General features: G+C 33.9%; 4 protein-coding genes across 4 annotated transcripts; 1 reads left to right on the top strand and 3 right to left on the bottom strand.

Moving 5' to 3' along the window:
• The first annotated feature begins 402 nt into the window (after positions 1 to 402).
• Positions 403 to 4504, top strand: LOC101222522 (L-ascorbate oxidase homolog). Its single transcript, XM_004144826.3, has 8 exons — positions 403 to 701; positions 792 to 901; positions 2065 to 2335; positions 2429 to 2531; positions 2629 to 2971; positions 3098 to 3463; positions 3637 to 3715; positions 3838 to 4504. Exons 1-8 carry the CDS (start codon positions 546 to 548, stop codon positions 4048 to 4050), a joined length of 1641 nt encoding a protein of 546 aa, XP_004144874.1. The 5' UTR covers positions 403 to 545; the 3' UTR covers positions 4051 to 4504.
• A 125-nt stretch (positions 4505 to 4629) lies between these two features.
• LOC101208162 (PTI1-like tyrosine-protein kinase 1) lies at positions 4630 to 8255 on the bottom strand. The gene is made up of 6 exons (XM_011660316.2): positions 7491 to 8255; positions 7298 to 7407; positions 5612 to 6428; positions 5317 to 5538; positions 5071 to 5220; positions 4630 to 4999 (listed from the first exon to the last, which is right to left on the bottom strand). Exons 1-6 carry the CDS (start codon positions 7719 to 7721, stop codon positions 4817 to 4819), a joined length of 1713 nt encoding a protein of 570 aa, XP_011658618.1. The 5' UTR covers positions 7722 to 8255; the 3' UTR covers positions 4630 to 4816.
• Positions 8256 to 9510: 1255 nt separating this feature from the next.
• Positions 9511 to 12799, bottom strand: LOC101214736 (coiled-coil domain-containing protein 124). The gene is made up of 3 exons (XM_004144825.3): positions 12078 to 12799; positions 9885 to 10004; positions 9511 to 9789 (listed from the first exon to the last, which is right to left on the bottom strand). The coding sequence occupies exons 1-3, from the start codon at positions 12633 to 12635 to the stop codon at positions 9775 to 9777; spliced, it is 693 nt and encodes a 230-aa protein (XP_004144873.1). The 5' UTR covers positions 12636 to 12799; the 3' UTR covers positions 9511 to 9774.
• A 1764-nt stretch (positions 12800 to 14563) lies between these two features.
• On the bottom strand, positions 14564 to 16464 carry LOC101222999 (acetylserotonin O-methyltransferase). The gene is made up of 2 exons (XM_004152907.3): positions 15676 to 16464; positions 14564 to 15039 (listed from the first exon to the last, which is right to left on the bottom strand). Exons 1-2 carry the CDS (start codon positions 16438 to 16440, stop codon positions 14731 to 14733), a joined length of 1074 nt encoding a protein of 357 aa, XP_004152955.1. The 5' UTR covers positions 16441 to 16464; the 3' UTR covers positions 14564 to 14730.
• Between the last annotated feature and the right edge of the window lie 1202 nt (positions 16465 to 17666).

The following is a 17666-nucleotide window of genomic DNA, read 5'->3' as shown; positions in this document are numbered from 1 at the left end:
TATAATTGAGAATATCTTTAAAATTTCAAAGAGATAAAAATGAATCTATTAACGTTTGTTATTTAATGATCTATATTTTATAAAAATGGATTGGTTTAGTTTGGTTTTTGATTGAGGTAAAAGACGAAAAATGAAATAGACTTTAATTAATATTTTTATAAAAGAAAAGGAGAGTGATTGTAAATGTAAAGGGAAGTGGTGAGATATAATAGTTTGAAAATATAGAATAATTAAAAAGAGAATAAATGGAAATGAAGAAAACAGTTAACTCTTTGCTGTAATGACCACACCGCGCCCTTCTCCTAAACTCCAACTTCCTCTCTCTTTCTCTTTTCCATTTCTATCTTAATTTATTAATAAAACAAATCCATATTTGCATATAAAATTATTCCCCTTCTTCGTCTTCTTCTCTCGGCCTCTTCTTCCTTCTTTCTTTAAATACACCATTTGCTTTCTCTCTTCACCAGTTACCCATTTTTTTTGTGCTATAACCCAACTCCCCCATCTCTCTCTAAATCCCCAGATTCTGTGCTAAACACAAAACAATGGCACAAACATCATCCACTAACTTATGGCCTGCTTTTACTGTCGCTTTGGTTTTCAGTTCATTCATCAACATTGCATTTGCTGATAGCCCTTATAGATTCTTCGATTGGAATGTTACCTACGGCGATATCTATCCTCTCGGGGTTCGCCAACAGGTTTGTGATTGATTTTTCTTTCTTTTTCATTACACCTAGCTCAAGCTATAGTGATTTTGTTAATGGGATATTTGTGAACCTGTGTTGCAGGGAATATTGATAAATGGGCAATTTCCGGGACCTGATATTTACGCGGTTACGAATGATAATATTTACATCAATGTTCATAACAGTCTGCCGGAGCCATTTCTTCTCTCTTGGTATGTGTTTTTCTTTCTTTATTTCATTCTTTCATTCACACCTTTCTCTTTTTCAGTGTGGGAATAGTTTTGTGATGAAGAAAGGAATGTTGTTGTTTTTTTCCTTTGGTATTATTTTAACAAAACCTCACATCTTAATAGTAATGACTAAAAGACTTCTGACGTTACTTAATATTCACACAGTACCTTTTCAATCAATTTCACATTCGTTTGGTTTCTTACTTTCAATTTTGACAAAGTCATTGGGGAGTTAGGAAGGGTTTAATTACTATTATAAATCTAAATATTAAAACATTATTCTTTACTTTTAATTTATGTTTAGTAGATTGTAAATTTTAAAACATATCAACAACTAAATCTGTAGTTTTTCAAAGTTTAAGAAGTAAATTACACTCCAACTTTAAAATAATTAGCATTTAATTTGGAAAGTATCTTATTTATTATTTTAAATATGGGGAGGAATTAAAAGTATTTCTTGTAAGTTTCAATATATATATATATATATATATATATATTTATTTATTTATTTATATATTGAATCAGGAATATATTAGTAATATTTAGAGAAGTAAAAAATTATTTGTTTAATAACAATATATAGAAAAAGAAAGTGGTGGAATTTATATGGATAATTTCTAAAGAAAATAAAGTAATATTGGAGACGTGTTACATATGTTTAACTTTGGCAACATAGGTAAAATGTAAATAGTAACTATTGATATTTTTAGTTTCTAAAAAGTTCCTTCCTAATGTTATTTTTTTAAATAAAATTAAAAATTTTAGTCTAAAAACAAAAAGTAGATTTAATTTTTAAAAAGTTTTCAAAACCATGTTTAATTTTTCTGAAACAAAGTAGGTAAAAAAATTAAAAAGTAAATAAATTATATTGCAATTAAGAAATCTCAAAGGACACGTGAGAAGAGAATAAAATGCAAAATTCAATTTTAAACTCCAAAGTCGTTTTAAAAGCTTTATTTAATATTGAAGTTTAGTTGGGGAAAAGAAAACGTAATCGAAGGGTTGGAGTTATCATCGATAATAAAAAGAAAAGAAAAGAAAAGAAAAGAAAAGAAAAAACCAATTGGACTTTAGGCCCATTAAACTTGGGCCTACTGTTTGGGCCCATTGAAAATTAAAGCGCTCTTTTGTGAATCCAAACGTAGGAATGGAGTTCAACAGAGGAAGAACTCTTACCAAGACGGAGTATACGGAACAACATGTCCAATTCCTCCTGGCCAGAACTTTACCTACCGGATTCAGGTGAAGGATCAGATAGGAAGTTACTTCTATTTTCCCTCTCTTGCATTCCATAAAGCCGCCGGTGGATTTGGAAGTATAAGAGTTCTCAGTCGTCCCCTCATTCCCGTTCCTTTCCCGGAGCCGGCCGCCGATTACACGCTTCTTATCGGCGACTGGTACACCGCTAATCACACGGTAACTGATGGTTTTACTTTACAGTGTTAGTTTCACACAAGTTTGGATGGTTTTATGATATTTGTTTGTTGTGTTCTTGTTTGTTTTGATCAGACATTGAAGACCATCTTGGATCGTGGTCACAAACTCCCTTTCCCTAATGGAATTGTTATCAATGGCCGTGGTCCGAATGCTACTACTTTCACTGTTGAGAAGGGTAATTTGAGATTTGGATTTAGTACTGATTTTCGATTGGAATGGAACAATTTGAAGTTAATATTTTGGGGTTCTTTTTGTTGTTGTTGTTGTTGTAGGTAAGACTTACAGGTTGAGAATAACGAATGTGGGGCTTCAGCATTCGCTGAATTTCAGGGTTCAAGATCATGAGATGAAGCTTGTTGAAGTTGAAGGCACTCATACGATGCAGAATACTTATTCATCTCTTGATGTTCATGTGGGTCAATCTTATTCTGTGCTCATCACTGCGGATCAGCCGTCCCGTGATTTCTATATCGTTGTTTCGACACGGTTTGCTCCCAAGGTCCTCATCTCCACTGCCATTCTTCATTACAGCGACTCCACCACCTCCGTGGGTGGTCCAATTCCTGGTGGACCAACAGAAGTGGAGTGGTCCATCAATCAGGCTCGTTCCATCAGGTATTGTTCATTTCTGTTTGACACTCTTTCTTGTTGCAATTATATCATGAAATTAATACGTTGATTGCTGTGCTAGATCAATCCTTGGCATAATGTTGCTTATATGTTTGCTTTGTTTGTTTTTAGGACTAATCTCACTGCAAGTGGACCGAGACCAAATCCACAGGGCTCGTATCACTATGGTCTGATTAATATTTCCAGGACTATCAAGCTGGAGAGTTCAGCAGCTCTTGTCAGTCGCAAGCAGAGATATGCTGTTAACAGTGTGTCTTTCATTCCTGCCGACACACCTCTTAAGCTTGCAGATTACTTCGGTATTGATGGAGTTTTTAGCGTTGGAAGTGTCCCAGATGTTCCTTCTAGGAAGCCAATGTACCTTGATACCTCAGTCATGGGTGCTGACTATAGAGCCTTTATTGAGATTGTGTTCCAGAATCACGAGAACATCGTACAGAGTTGGCATATTGATGGATACTCCTTCTGGGTTGTTGGGTAAGAACCATTTAATTATTCAAACCAAGGAATGCATGCCGCAACAACCCAAATTTATATAGTTTTTCCTAGTTCATGATAATGTCTTGTTATATTGTCTGAGTGAACTTCACTATATTCTTTTTAAGCTAATATTCCATAAATGAATCGGCAACATTGATTTATTGTTGCAGAATGGATGGAGGAGTTTGGACACCCGCTAGCAGAGAACAATACAATCTCCGAGATGCAGTTTCGCGGTGTACCACCCAGGTATATTATCGTCTCTTTCTTGCCGAGAAATTTCTGAAGTTAATGGAATTCACATCCATCAAGTTCAGTATAAAATCTGATCCGGGTGTTAAAGTAGTGAAATTTTTACTGCTCATTTGTAGGTATACCCAAAGTCATGGACTGCCATTTATATGTCACTTGACAATGTTGGAATGTGGAACATAAGGTCAGAGTTTTGGGCAAGACAATACCTTGGACAACAATTTTATCTTAGAGTTTACACACCAGTTAAGTCCTTCAGGGATGAGTACAATGTTCCAGATAATGCTCTTCTTTGTGGGAAGGCTGAGGGCAAAAGCACAGCTTCTCCATAAATAATTGCTGTCACGATTCACAACACATTCTTTCAGTTGAGCTCTGGGTTAGCAAAAATCCCATTTGCACCAGTCTCCAGTATTTTTCTTAGCACGTTTATCGGTGTTTTCTTCATCTTGTATTTTGCTTTCTTCCTTTGGTTTAATACTACAAATTAACAATAAATTATAATACAGTAGAAAGAGAAAGGAGAGGAATATTCTGCTGTGATGCTAACCTGGTCTGGAAAATTTCAGCCAGGTTTTCCTCTCTTCTTCGTTGCTGTATACTTCTGTTGTAATTTGAACAAAAAAATGAGAGGAAGAAAGAGGCAAAAAGAAAAATGTATTAGTGAGGAAGATAGAAATTTTAGTAGTTCTTTTCCTTAAAGAGGTTGCTCGTAAATTAGTGTGAATTATTGTACCCCAATAAGAACAGCGTTCGATATTCTTTAATCATTATTTATTTTAAAGATCAGGCAGGCTCCACTTTGTTCTTCTTCTCTCTCTCTTTAAGTTACTGTTTGGTTGTTATGTGTTCAAATTCTACTACAATTTTCATTCACATGTCCTCATTCTAATCTAGGTGGAGAGTAGAAGTAAATAGGCCTTGGCAATCAAACTAGGAAATCTATTAATGTACACGAGTTTTGTAGTTTACAGCTTTTGTTGAATTCTCTTATTTGATACATTTACAAAAGCCAAGTGATGAGAAAAGAATTATATCTTACTGAATTCTCTTATTTGATTCATACCATTCATATGTTAGTATTCATAATTTGCTTAATCATGTGACATTTAAGTTATCAGAAAATCCATAGTTCTGTTCTGTTTTGGTTGTATCTTGCAGAGCTGATTCTTCATTTTTCCACAATCCCTTCTCAGCTTTGGGAGTTAGCACAGTTAGTAGATCCTCTTTTCCCCTTTGCATTTTCTTCAAGTACTCTGGTTCTTCAAATAGCTTCACTATCTGCATTGTGTTCTATCACAAGGTTAGCTCTGACATACTGAAATTTCAGTGCAGGGAAAGAAACTTCTTACAGTTTCCATTGTTGGTCGTCTCGATGACGAGTGCAAGAGGCAGAGCCGGGCGATAATCATCATCATTTCCATCACATCATGGTTATAATCTTCCTTCAAATACGGATCAATTAAATGTTCTGCTAAGTTACAGCTTAGTAGGGACCTTGCCTGTGAATCAGCATGATAAAATATCATAAATATGAAGTAGACAAGGAAATGCTGTACTAGAAGTTACCCTAACCATTCAGTTGTTCGTTTTCTTACCCAGAAAACTAAGCTTCTACGGTTAGTCGGCTCTGTCTGAACTGCAAGTTTGCCAGTGATGAGTTCCAAAAGCATGACGCCATAGGAATAAACATCGACTTTCTCGTTTACTTTTCCAAACATCAAGTACTCTGGGGCTAAGTAACTGAACTTCCCGATATCAACTTGTGTTGAGTCCTCTTGAACTGCTGGACGTACCATTGCTTCTCCAAAGTTTGATAACTGAAAATGTGAGAAGTTACATAACATATCTTAGAGAGCAAAAATACAAAACTAAAGCAAGATGGGAACTGACTTGTGGTTGGCTGTGATCAGAGAGCAGAATATTGGATGATTTTACGTTTCTATGAATGATTGAAGGGCTACAAGAATGATGAAGATACTTCAATGCCTTTGCAACCCCGATTGCAACTTTCACTCTATCAGTCCATTTGAGTTTCTTCAAATTCTGCATCAAATTTCCTTTCAACCGATGATTGTACACTACCGCTCTAATCTCCTCACGGTTACAACAGCCAAGGATCTTAACAATGTTCTCATGCTTCAAGCCACACAACATTTCAATCTCCCTAAGTAGATCTTCTGACGAAAACTGTTTGGTTTGGACTTTCACAGCTACAAACTGCCCATCTTCAAGTTTCGCACTGTACATTTTAAAGCACACACCCTCTTCGATCAGCATCAAAGGGCTGAAGTTCTTGGTTGCAGAAGCAATCTCCTGGGGTGTGAAAAGCCTGATGGAATGCTTCAAATCAACACGACGGAGCTTCTCCGACACGAAGGTGGGAATTTGAACAGCCTTGCTGACATGGGTTGGTGTATGAGATTCTTCTGGTTGTGATGATAATGGTGAGGAAGAAGAAGAAGAAGAGGATGATTCAGTCAATGGGTTTAGTGAAGGATGGATTGAAGAAGATGATGATTCATTGATGATGTTGTTGGGATCGTTTGTTGGTGATGATAAAGGAGGAGGTTTGGAGATTGGCCTTTTGGAGCCTTCTTGAGAAGTGCCCTTCATTTGAATTTGGATATTTCCTTTGTTGTCTATTACTAGAAGGGTACAAGTTGGAGGCAACCCTTTCAAGCATGTCTTAACAACTGAATCTTTGGGACTGCATAATTAATTAACAACTCATGTGAGGGACTAAAATGCAAATACTTTATCTTTTGTCTTTTTCATGGTTTTAAATAAAATCACACAGCATATTCCTTTTTGTGTAAAATGAAAATTAAGATTATATGTATATATTCGTAAGTACTTATCCGAACTAATATGACTAAATAAGATCTAAATATATAATTGATTTACTATTATAATATAAGAAAGCTGTGTAAAATTGAATTTAGCTATTACTACGTAAAAACCTAAAGTCTTTTATTCATAAAACTCAATTGAATTAATGTAAATTTTTTGTTTTGTTTAAAAAGTATCTTCCAAGAAAGTTATAATATTACCTTGATCTTTCCCGAGGTGTTAAAACTAGAAAATCAAAATCATTTAAAATTTTGGATAGATAATGAGACTTAGGATGACATGTGTATTATAAGGTGTTGTTTAAGACATTGGAATCAACCAGAATACGATTCCATTCAAATTTCATTCCTAGGCATAATTATACAAACTTTAAGTTTCAATTTTCATCTAAAATTTCAAAGAATTTATATTTTAAGAATAGTTTTGAAAAGTTTATGAATAATAAGACACAACGCTGAAGGAACTTTTATTATTTAATATTAGAATTAATATAATACGAAAAAAATTAAAGAATTGATTAAATCACAATCCTTACAAGAAAATAGAATTTGGTGTTTATGATCCGATAGAATTCAACAAATAGTTTTTATAGTTTGATATGAAATTTTGATTCAACCACTTGCACTAAATTCTAATTATAAACTATAACACTAAATTCTAACGCTTTCAAAGAATAAATTTATAATTTTAATCTAAAAAAGTTAGTAAGAAGAAAAAAAACCATACCCTGAATTGGTGGTGCCAAGAACAAGAACAGTAGCAAAATTGAGACGAACTTGACGAGTTAATTCCGAAATATAGGATTCTCCTTCACAAATCCTCACTTGAAAATCCACCTACGAATTCGAATTCAAAATCAAAATCAAACCCACTTCAATTTCCAACTAAACAAAACCCCCCAATCCACCCAATTTTAGACCTGCTTTGATTTGCAAAGATCCTCATGAATATGAAAAGTATTAGGATCAAAATTGTCATTCGGCTCCGAAACACGAACCGCCACCACATTATCTCCTGTTTTGACAATCACCACTAGCATTCGCAGCAGAGTCTCTCTACCGGAATTCTCAGCGTTCAGACCCACGATGATCGTCCTCTTCTTCCTCCCCGCCGCGGCGGCCGCCGATTTGGTTCTGACGAGTGAGAACATTTCTTTGTTTTGGGGCCGGAGAAGTGAGTATCTGTTTCTGAGGAGATAGTATGGATTTGTTTGATGATAATAATGGTTGATTAGTTGAAGTAATGTGATGGTGGTGGCTTAAACAGTCTTGGAAGGTTAAACAAAACAGTGAAGTGGATTGTTGAAGTAGCTGGAATGTCAATCAATCTTTGGTTCTCCCTTCATCAATGGCCTAACTCCTCCATTTATGACTTACCTTGGCTTCTTTTCCCTAACCATTTTTGGTTCGTCAAATACTTGTCAATATTAAACGAGGTGGTCCGTTTTCCTTTTGATGATCATTTCCTCTTTGTTTTAACGATCATTTCACATAAGTTATTGAACATCAATATTGGGAGTTGAAATCATGACTTCATTGGGCCAACTAGAAGATTTAGTAAGCACATTTTCTCAAATTTTATTCAATTATATATCGAATGAATTTAGATGTACAACTTTGCCTAAAATGCTTTTGATGCTTTTTATTCCAATTTTGAATGAATTTAAGTGTAGACTTTATTTTACATAAACAAACAACTTCAATTTTAGTAGAAAGGGGAAAAATAAAAGAATAGTTTAATTTACAAACAAAAAAAGCAACCCAATGACCCAACCTAAAAATTATAGATCGATTGCATTGGCTTTTGCATATTGAATCGATAGGATTCAATTTCCAACCCAAACCTCAGATTAGTCCATAATTTACCTCCAATCCGACTTACGTATTTACTATTTATTTTTCACCAAGAGTTGATCTATTAATCATTTTGACTAATAAAAAGAATGATACTGACTAATGAAGGTATATAGCAACTAAAAGTTAAAAAGTGAGATGGTTGTTTTTACAAGATAAGACATTATGAACACAATTCTTATTAAAATTGCTTTCACCCCCAAAGTAACGGAGGACATGAATCGTTAAATTAATAAGCTTTCGGTACTTACACGTCCTTTCACTTGTGAGCCAGATTCACCTCTTCCTTCCCTGAGCCATCAGGAAGTCTAAACAGAAAAGAAAGAAAGAAAGAAAAAGTACCCAACCACAAGTGAACTGCATCATGAAACTGCATACACAGAGGGCATTAAAATTAGTTGTACAACCTAAATAAAGGTTGCCATTAAAGCTCTATCCTTTTCTTGTTTTTCAATTCACAAGACAGATCATAGCAGGTCCCCCACCTTAACATGGGCAGGTGTAGAGTTCATTTAAAAAGTATTTCCTAACAAGAACCACTTATGTCTGTTCTTCCCATTTGATTGATGAAGAAAATTCATCGTCTCAAGGGCATAACCAAGGGAAAACATTAAGTGTGAAAAACACAAAGGGAACATTTGATCCACCTTCTTAAATTGGTGTAAACAATTCAACTTCAATAGTAAATACTATTCAAGTTTGCATATTTATTGAATAACTCCATCTTCCCCTCTTTTCTCTCATTTTTCACATACTATTGAAAAACTTCATTTTACAATTCTACAATCTGATCACAAACTTCCGAACTCCAATATATTAATTCTACACTTATTAACTTCCACTAAAATCCACATCTAGACTGGGACAATGGCAGCACTATTCTAGTTTGGTTAGAGAGCATTGAGCTCTTATTCCTCCCCTACGTGACTACCAAAATGCAGCCTCTAAACTCATGTACTGAATTGTTTAATCCTTGAGGATGGTTCGAACAAAGTAAATCGAACCATTTCTTAAGATGACCTCAAGGATCCATCATTCTTCACTTCCTTTCACTTGAAATGAACATGCATCAAAGGCGAGAGTACATAGTAGCAAAGCAAGGTCATAATAATATTGATTCTTATTGCACAACACCGGACCCAAACCTATTTATATGTATTTACGAGAGTCCTGTGCCATAGTATGCAACAGACAGAAAGACCCATAAGTAGCAAACCAAACCAAACATTCCAGGATACAACTGAACTGAAGAAGAATTGGTCAGATTACAAATTTTGACCAAACTTTAGTTAACAGGCTTAATAATCTAGGGAAAACCTGCCTGCCCCATGCCGAAGGATGTGGATCAACTCACTCTGCTGCAACCTACCACAAAACGAAATAAAAAAAAGCAGGCACGGTTTAAAGAAAGAGGGAAAAAGCAGAATAATGTTCTTTAAAATGTTTATACATTAAGCTACCTGATTAAGAGGGTTGTCAGGAGACTTCTTCCATAGCTTCCATATCATGTCTTTATACTGATTGTGGGTAAGACCAGGTTTCTCTTCCTTCAGCCTGGGGAGCTCAGCTTCTTCAAAAGCCTAATCGTCAGAGCAAAAGGGGAAAAACAATAACTTTCAGGGTGACACATTCTTTTTTTTATAGGAAACAGCAGAATGCTCAACAACAAAATCAAAGAGAGCACATCAAACAAATATGAAAAGTTTAGAAGAGATAACCCTAATTAGTGTTTAATAAGAAAAGGAACAAAAATAGATATATTTTCTTGCTTAAACTGCCTCTCCTTTTCCTCATCTTTCTATTTCAATTTTATCTCCAAAAATGACTTCACTTTTATTTGAGTCACTTCTTCCTTTGATATATCGTGTCTTTCCAACAAAACCGTTCTACCTTTGAAGTCTAACACCATTTTCATAAAAACCGGTTGGTGATATATAATTAAATTTTCCTTCAACCACAAGCTTAAGCTCTTGGGTGAATTGGTGGTTTAATATAGTATCAGGGCAGGTGGTTATTGACGTTTCCTCCCCAATTAAAATTGATTTTCACTTGTTATGCCTTTCAAATATTTCAAAACCACAGGTGAGGGAGAGTGTTGGTGATACACAATTAAATTTGCCTTCAACCACAAACTTAAGCTTTTGGATGAATTGGTGGTTTAATAAAACCAAATAATTGAAATAGGAATAGTAATGCTCGTTTTCTTCATTTTGCGAACTAACTGCCCCCTCAATTTTTTTCTGACCACACGTTCCTCCACCTCCATCCACGGTAGTTCATCTGATCAAGGTTTTTCCCCAAAAAAAAAAGATAAACAAGACACTTCATAGATGATATGAACAAAAGTGTGCAAGTTTCTAAAATCAGAACAAATAACTTAACACAATTCCTTGAAGAGAATAATAATCAATATGAAAAAAAAAATTAATTGGGCATTCAATACAAGGAGAGTGAATCCAAAAACATAGGTGTAGGAAAGGCTATTTTGTACTTGCCACATGATAGGAGATGAAATAGACCCATAAAGACTGTCTATCCAAAATATAAAACTAATGAAAATGGGATTAACTGGTGCATTTTCAGTTTTTAAACAATATTAATATAATGGTTCAAAAACAGCATCTCCAAAAGAGCTAGAGGTAACTATGTTAAAAATCACAATGCTGAACTGGACATGTGAACAACAGGTACCATTATAGTAAACATTCTAAAGGTGGACAACATTATATCAGAAATAAATTGCAAGCAGAGTGGTATTTACAAAGTGAATGAAGGCACTAGTCCGATTCCCAGTTATTTACACGAGAAAGGAGCAAACACTAATTTCCTTCACAGAATCAATCAACTCACCCACCACTGAGGACCACATCCTAAGATAAGCAGGAACATTGCAAATTACCTAAACTTATGATTACTTACATAATATTAAATTACAGAGATATGTAATGCAATGCTTCCTCCCGAAGAAGATATGCTTAAAAATTTACTGGCAGTTTTGGTCTCCAATGCCCAATTCATTACTACAATATAACTCGTTGAACAATAAGCAACATATATACAACTATTAATAATAATAAGAACAAGATAACATACGCATTGCATTCATATGTCCAAGAATGTAAAGGCACACTACTTAAAAGGTCAATAAAGCTTCAACTTATGTATACGATTAAAAGTTGATCCTCGAATGAGCTTCAGTAACCCAGTCTCCCGTTCACCATATTATTTCCCAATTTCCATTTTCATTCGTCCAAAACTAATATTTTCCATGGCACCAAAAGACACTAAAGTAACAATCTTCAAGTACCAGTTAGAACTGTGCGAATTATAGAGATAAGCCCTCTAAGTTCCCCATCAAACATTAAGAAAATTTTCTGGCCCGCAATTTTTGTTTAAATTTACAGTTGAAAAGACGTAGCTAACGATAAGTTGAAAAAAGAAGAAAGACAGGATTGAACCATCGGCATCAACACAAACACACAAGGCAAGAAGCAGAAATAACGGGATAACAAAAACTCGAGGCGATGTCTATGCTACAATGTTTGCAATTGCAAGTACAAGAAGAATGAATCGCACCTTAAATGAGGCAAAAATCAAGGCAATGTCTATGCTAAAATGTTTGCAATTGCAAGTACAAGGAGAATGAATCGCACCTTAAAAGAGGCCTTAAGCCGTCGCTCTGGATGCCTATCCACGGGCAAATTATCCGCAACAGATATCTGGGCAATCGCGTCTTCAACCGTCCTGGCTTCAATAATTGAATCATCCCTATTAGTATTGGTAACCAGCACCATCCTCTCGTACTCCTCCTCGGCCGCCGTCCGGCTCAGCTTTTTCTTAGCTTCATCGGCCTTCTTCTGGAGCTCAGCTTGCTCCTCCTCTCTGCGCTTCCTCAATTCAAGTTCGGTTACCTTGGGGACCGGAATTGTAACCCTACTCGCCTTTTTATCAGGCTTCTTCATAGCCTTTTCCAATTCCTTCTCCTCCTGATCGGCTAAACGGCGTGCCTCCGCCTTTCGAGCGGCGGCCTCAGCACGCTTCTCAGATTCATCCTCCCGTTTCTTGGCGGCGCGGGACTTGGGACCCTCGGCTTCTCGCCAGAATTGATCCTCCTTCTGCTGAGTCTCTCGCTCCTTGCGCTCGGTCTCAACGGCGCTCTTGCGTGCTCTCGCGGCCTCGGCTTTGCTGTTTACACCCATCTTCTTCGGCATAGTTGGTTTTTTTGGTTGAGAGATCGTCTCCGGCGAGGGCGACGATGAAGATCGATCAAAATTGTTCGAAACGGAGGATTGTAGCAAGTTATGCGAACAACGGAAATGGAACAGCTACCCAAAATAACTAGCCCTACCAATACCCATTTTTTACGCTTTGTAAAATAAACCATATATATATATATATACCTTTTCCTTTTCTTTTCTTATAAAAATAAAATAAAACAATTTAATTAATTTCAATTGAAAACAAAAAAAAAACTCAAGTGTCCATAATTAAAAATATAAAAAACATTACGTTCCACTCAACACACAATTAATCGATCACATGCCTACATGCAAATCTTCATCTAAACAATCATGTAGTAAATGACACACGATCGTGTGGGTAGTATCAACACGATCATGAAGTTCTTTTTAAAAATGGAAAAATGATTTAAATCTAAACGACCATATTGACTATGGTAAATGATCATTTAAATCATATTCACACAATCATGTAGTTCTTTTAAAACGATAGAAAAATGACTTTAAATTTAAACGATCGAGTTGACTAGATAAGCGATAGTTTATATTATATCAAAGTGATGTTTAAATGATTCAATCTTTTGTGTATTCTTTGCGCATACAAATATTCTTATTATTAATTCATATACTTTTCTAATTAAGTTAAAAATGAAATTTATTTAATTGTCAGCATAACTTAACAACAGTTGATATTCTTGAAGAGAAGCTTCGAGAAAGAAAGAAAAAGAAAATCTAAATTGATATTCTTGAAGAGAAGCTTGAAGAAATTAAGAAGAAGAAAATCTAGAGCATAACCAAAGAAATCCAGTAGGAGAAGAGGAATAGATGGCAAGAAAGAACAAGGAAGAGAAGGGACGAATTGTTTGCAATATCAAAAGTAAATCTAAAACTTATTAAATATTTTACGATCCATACAAGATTAAACCTTGGGCAAATAAGAGCATGGAGACCATAATCAATAAAAAAAACATTCAATTAAGCTAAACCAACATTATACAATGGCTGTACTTCATTCTCTTGAGAACAAGAATTTAGCTATTCACATTTTACTAGCTAGAAATACAAAATTTGAGAGCATAACTCAATGACAACATTGCAAAATAAAATCGAGGATATAGAACTATTGTTACATACACATATTTATCTTTTGCTGCAATCTCTATATTTATGAAGGTTTTGAATTTCTTTACCGACTCTCAAAATTCTCACACCGCTCTCAAAGTTATATCAAAATGAAGTTTTTGTCACAAAAAAAGTCTCTTCCTCTTAATGAATGAAATCATGTGAGTATTCATAATGGATTACTCCATGCATTTATAGTCTAATTAAAAATCCAAAATCTAAATAGAAACTTCATCCACAAATGGCATCCAATAATAACATCATTGGCACATAGAAATGGGATGAAATATTTGATATCAATAGAGAACGAGAAATTTCCAAACCTTTAGCCCATTTCGGCTTGGGCCTGGGCCTTGCAAAGGCCTATGTTGAGCTTTGGTTTCGTATGGCTTGAACCTAAATTTCTAGATTATTTAAAAGAAGATGATCATAAACATATCTCTAACAGTGTTAGGTCTTTTAGATGGAACCATGAGAGATTGTACACTAATTAGAGAATATAATTGGAGTTTTGTTGTCCCTAATCAATTAAATGAGAATCATGTTTCTAGTTAGTCACATTGGTAGAATTCTTGAATGGAGATCCGTAGGTAATTGAGCTTTATCAAGAGGACAATATGCTAAAAGAAAAAAAAAAAGTTTCACTTACATAAGAGTTGAACAAATTGATAACTATTTGAGAGGAGGATGATTGAGAATCCAACAAGAGATCCCCATGCATTAGTTAAATAAAGAAAAGATGATCGCGAGTATATAATAGTAATAAAAACATCATTGGCTAACAGCAAAACCACAAGAATTTATTTAACCCAATGCGAAGATATTTGCAGCAACAAGTCTATTGTTATCAATATAAAGTAGGACAGTAGAAATAGATGCTATAACCAGTACATATATAGAAGAAGTAGTAACACAAAGTTTTTTTGATTGATTGGTTGTTTTGATTTTAAGGGAAACATTGAATAAGTGATTGGATAGCTTGAATGGGTGTAATGGTGTGTGTAGTGAAGCCAGCTTGATGGATAAGGAAAGCCCATTCTTGAGCTGTTCTTTCTTTGCCTCTGTTGGTATGGGCCATCATGACTAGGTCAAACATCAATCCCACATCTGATAACTTCTTGTTCTTTTTCTCACCTTTCTCAGCTTCTATAATTGCTTCTATGATTATCACCTTCCCTCCACTTTTTGGAATCGATTCCTTGCATTTCTTCAAAATTTTAATACATTCTTCATCGTCCCAATCATGTAAAATCCACTGCAGTTCAATTTCCAAACATTTGCTTAATTATCTACTTTTTCAAAATTAGATTACCTTCCAACTATTCTACCGCTAAATTTCTTCACTTTCTTTATCTATCTTTTAACTAATATTCAACAAGAAAACCCAAAATTTTGAAAGAATTCAACTCTTAACCAATGACAAGAAATTTAGAGGAATTAGGCTCAATTTTAAGGGTAGTTTTGGGCAATGGAGTCTCTTGGTCATGTTGCCTTAAACGTCTCAACTTTTGAACCTTTGGGTGAACTTAATATAAAAAGTTATTGATGCCTCCAAGTTCAAGCCCTTGAACGAGCATGAATATTTCAAACATAGAGAGTAAAAGTTGTACTGACCTCTTTGATTTTTTTTTTAAAAACTTTTTGTCACATTCATAATCACTCCAAAACCATGACTTTTAATATTCAAGATCTATTTTATTAGTGATTTGATGATTGCATTTGAGAGTCGTAAAATCAAACACCGAAGATTTTAAATGATCAATGCTTTTAACCATTTGAAAATCATTATAAAAAAAAACGTTAAACCAACCCAAAAACTAAAGGTACTCAACTCAATGAAACAAAACATAAAAACGTGGAGCTATTTATTAACACACGCATATATACCAACCTTGAGGAAAGCAACATCAGCATTTGGAACAAAATCAAACATGTTACCAGCAACATGCTCCACATTCTCATATTGTGGTGAAGCACACACAACATGAGGAAGATCGAAGTTAATACCTTTCATCCATGGATAGGCCTTCACCAAAATGCTCAAAGTGCTTCCATTTCCACCTCCAACATCCACCAAACATCTAACTCCATCAAAAACATCCCCACACCCTTCAATTATAGCTGAAACAATCATCTTAGCACCACAAGCCATGGCCTCATTGAACAGCAAATTATGTTCGTGATTTGCTTCAGCATACCTCCACAAATCCTTCCCATGAGCAATCTCAAATGGCAAAGTGTCACTGTTCTTTAAATGGCCACTCAAGTGTTGCCATGGTGCAAGCATCACTGGACTTGTTTCCAATAGAAGCAAAGGAGCCATGCTGTTCTCAACATTGGTTGCAAGCAAGCGAGACATAGGTGTTTGTGAATAACCTATTTGGTTTTCATCAATGGTTTCTTGTTTGAAAATTCCACGATGAATGAGAAATCTCAAGATGCGGTGAAGGAGAGAAGAAGAGCAGTTTAAAGTAGAGGATAATTGTGACAATGTCACGGGGCTTCCATAGCTTTCTATAATGTCAGCAATTTTAAGGTCTACTACACATTTTATTGCTGCCATTTCAGTGAATCTAAATATGTATCTCCACATTTGGATGATGGCTTGGCCATCTTCTTCCTTCTCTGATGAAGATTCTTTGTGCTTAACTTCCATTTTGATGTTATATTTCTCTATACTCTATCTTCAAAATATATATTGAGATAATAAGAGGGAAGGTTATATATCTTATTTAATAAACGTTTGCTTTAGATATTTTTTTAATAACATACAACAAGCCAATAAAATATTTATATTTGATAGAATAATTTTGAAAAAGAAAAATTCCACTAGCGCTCCCCTAATATATTAATTTAAATTAAAATCAATTTCAAGAGTAATAAACATTTGTATAAAATTAATTTTATAAAATTGTAGCTATATATATTTTTTTAAATCACTTTTATGAACTCAATCAATTTTAATTCAAGTATGAAAGTCTAAATTTATCTTTTCAAATATTTTATTAGATGCATTTGAGAGGAAAAAAAATATGGAGAAAATGGTTATAATAATTTTAGTGTTTGATGAAAAATTTATTATTGGTAGTGTTATGATAGTATGTGTTTGGGGGAATGATTATAATAGGTAATGTTACGATAATATTTGTTTGGATTATGAAATTTATTTATTTATTATTATTATTTAAAAATTCATATTTTAAATCTAATACACAAATATTTGTATATTTAATTTATTTTCGTAAAACAAGTTACATTAGTTTTCTTAAATATGATGTGCATTTTTCAACGTTTTTTATGAAAGTATTTAGTGTCAATAAATTATTATTATTATTTAAAATTTGTATTCTAACTCTAATACATAAATTATATATATTTAATTTATCAAATCATCTTAGTATTCGTAAAACAATTTTCAGTAATTTCTTCAAAGGCAACGTTCATTTTCAACTATTTTTACGTAATCGTTATGTGCCATTAAATTGTTATTTTTTTAAAAAATTCATATTATATTTTTGTTTTTTAATTGGTATTCTAAATGTAATACACAAATTGCATATATTTAACAATTGATTTAAATCAAATACGACATCCATTTTCATTGGAACACAATGTACGAGCAAAAATTATTATTAAATAATAATAATTCATATTCTAACTCCAATACACAAAATTCATATATTTAATTTACCAAATCGCTATAGTTTTCATAAAATAATTTGTAGGAATTACTTAAAATACAACATCCATTTTCAACATTTTTTACGTAATCGTTAGGTACGACTAAATTATTATTATTATTTTAAAAAAATTTATATTTTAAATCCAATACACAAATTTCGTATATTTAATTTACCAATTTTTCATAGTTTTCGTAAAAAG

The sequence above is a fragment of the Cucumis sativus genome, chromosome 7 (genome assembly GCF_000004075.3).
Source record: "Cucumis sativus cultivar 9930 chromosome 7, Cucumber_9930_V3, whole genome shotgun sequence".
NCBI lineage: Eukaryota > Viridiplantae > Streptophyta > Magnoliopsida > Cucurbitales > Cucurbitaceae > Cucumis > Cucumis sativus.
The sequence above is the reverse complement of the archived record's forward strand: the minus strand, read 5'-3'. Positions and strand labels throughout refer to the sequence as shown.

Bases quoted from the DNA above. Each gene is read 5' to 3' on its own strand.
- LOC101208162 (XM_011660316.2), bottom strand. From the start codon at position 7,721: ATGTTCTCACTCGTCAGAACCAAATCGGCGGCCGCCGCGGCGGGGAGG. The intron at 7,408-7,490 runs GTCTAAAATTGG...TCGAATTCGTAG, and splicing joins ATCTTTGCAAATCAAAGCAG to GTGGATTTTCAAGTGAGGAT. The intron at 5,000-5,070 runs GTAAGAAGTTTC...AACACAATGCAG, and splicing joins GACGACCAACAATGGAAACT to ATAGTGAAGCTATTTGAAGA.
- LOC101222522 (XM_004144826.3), top strand. From the start codon at position 546: ATGGCACAAACATCATCCACTAACTTATGGCCTGCTTTTACTGTCGCT. The intron at 902-2,064 runs GTATGTGTTTTT...ATCCAAACGTAG, and splicing joins GAGCCATTTCTTCTCTCTTG to GAATGGAGTTCAACAGAGGA. The intron at 3,716-3,837 runs GTATATTATCGT...GCTCATTTGTAG, and splicing joins TTTCGCGGTGTACCACCCAG to GTATACCCAAAGTCATGGAC.
- LOC101214736 (XM_004144825.3), bottom strand. From the start codon at position 12,635: ATGCCGAAGAAGATGGGTGTAAACAGCAAAGCCGAGGCCGCGAGAGCA. The intron at 10,005-12,077 runs GTGCGATTCATT...TCTGACGATTAG, and splicing joins GGCTTAAGGCCTCTTTTAAG to GCTTTTGAAGAAGCTGAGCT.
- LOC101222999 (XM_004152907.3), bottom strand. From the start codon at position 16,440: ATGGAAGTTAAGCACAAAGAATCTTCATCAGAGAAGGAAGAAGATGGC. The intron at 15,040-15,675 runs GTTGGTATATAT...ATTGAACTGCAG, and splicing joins CTGATGTTGCTTTCCTCAAG to TGGATTTTACATGATTGGGA.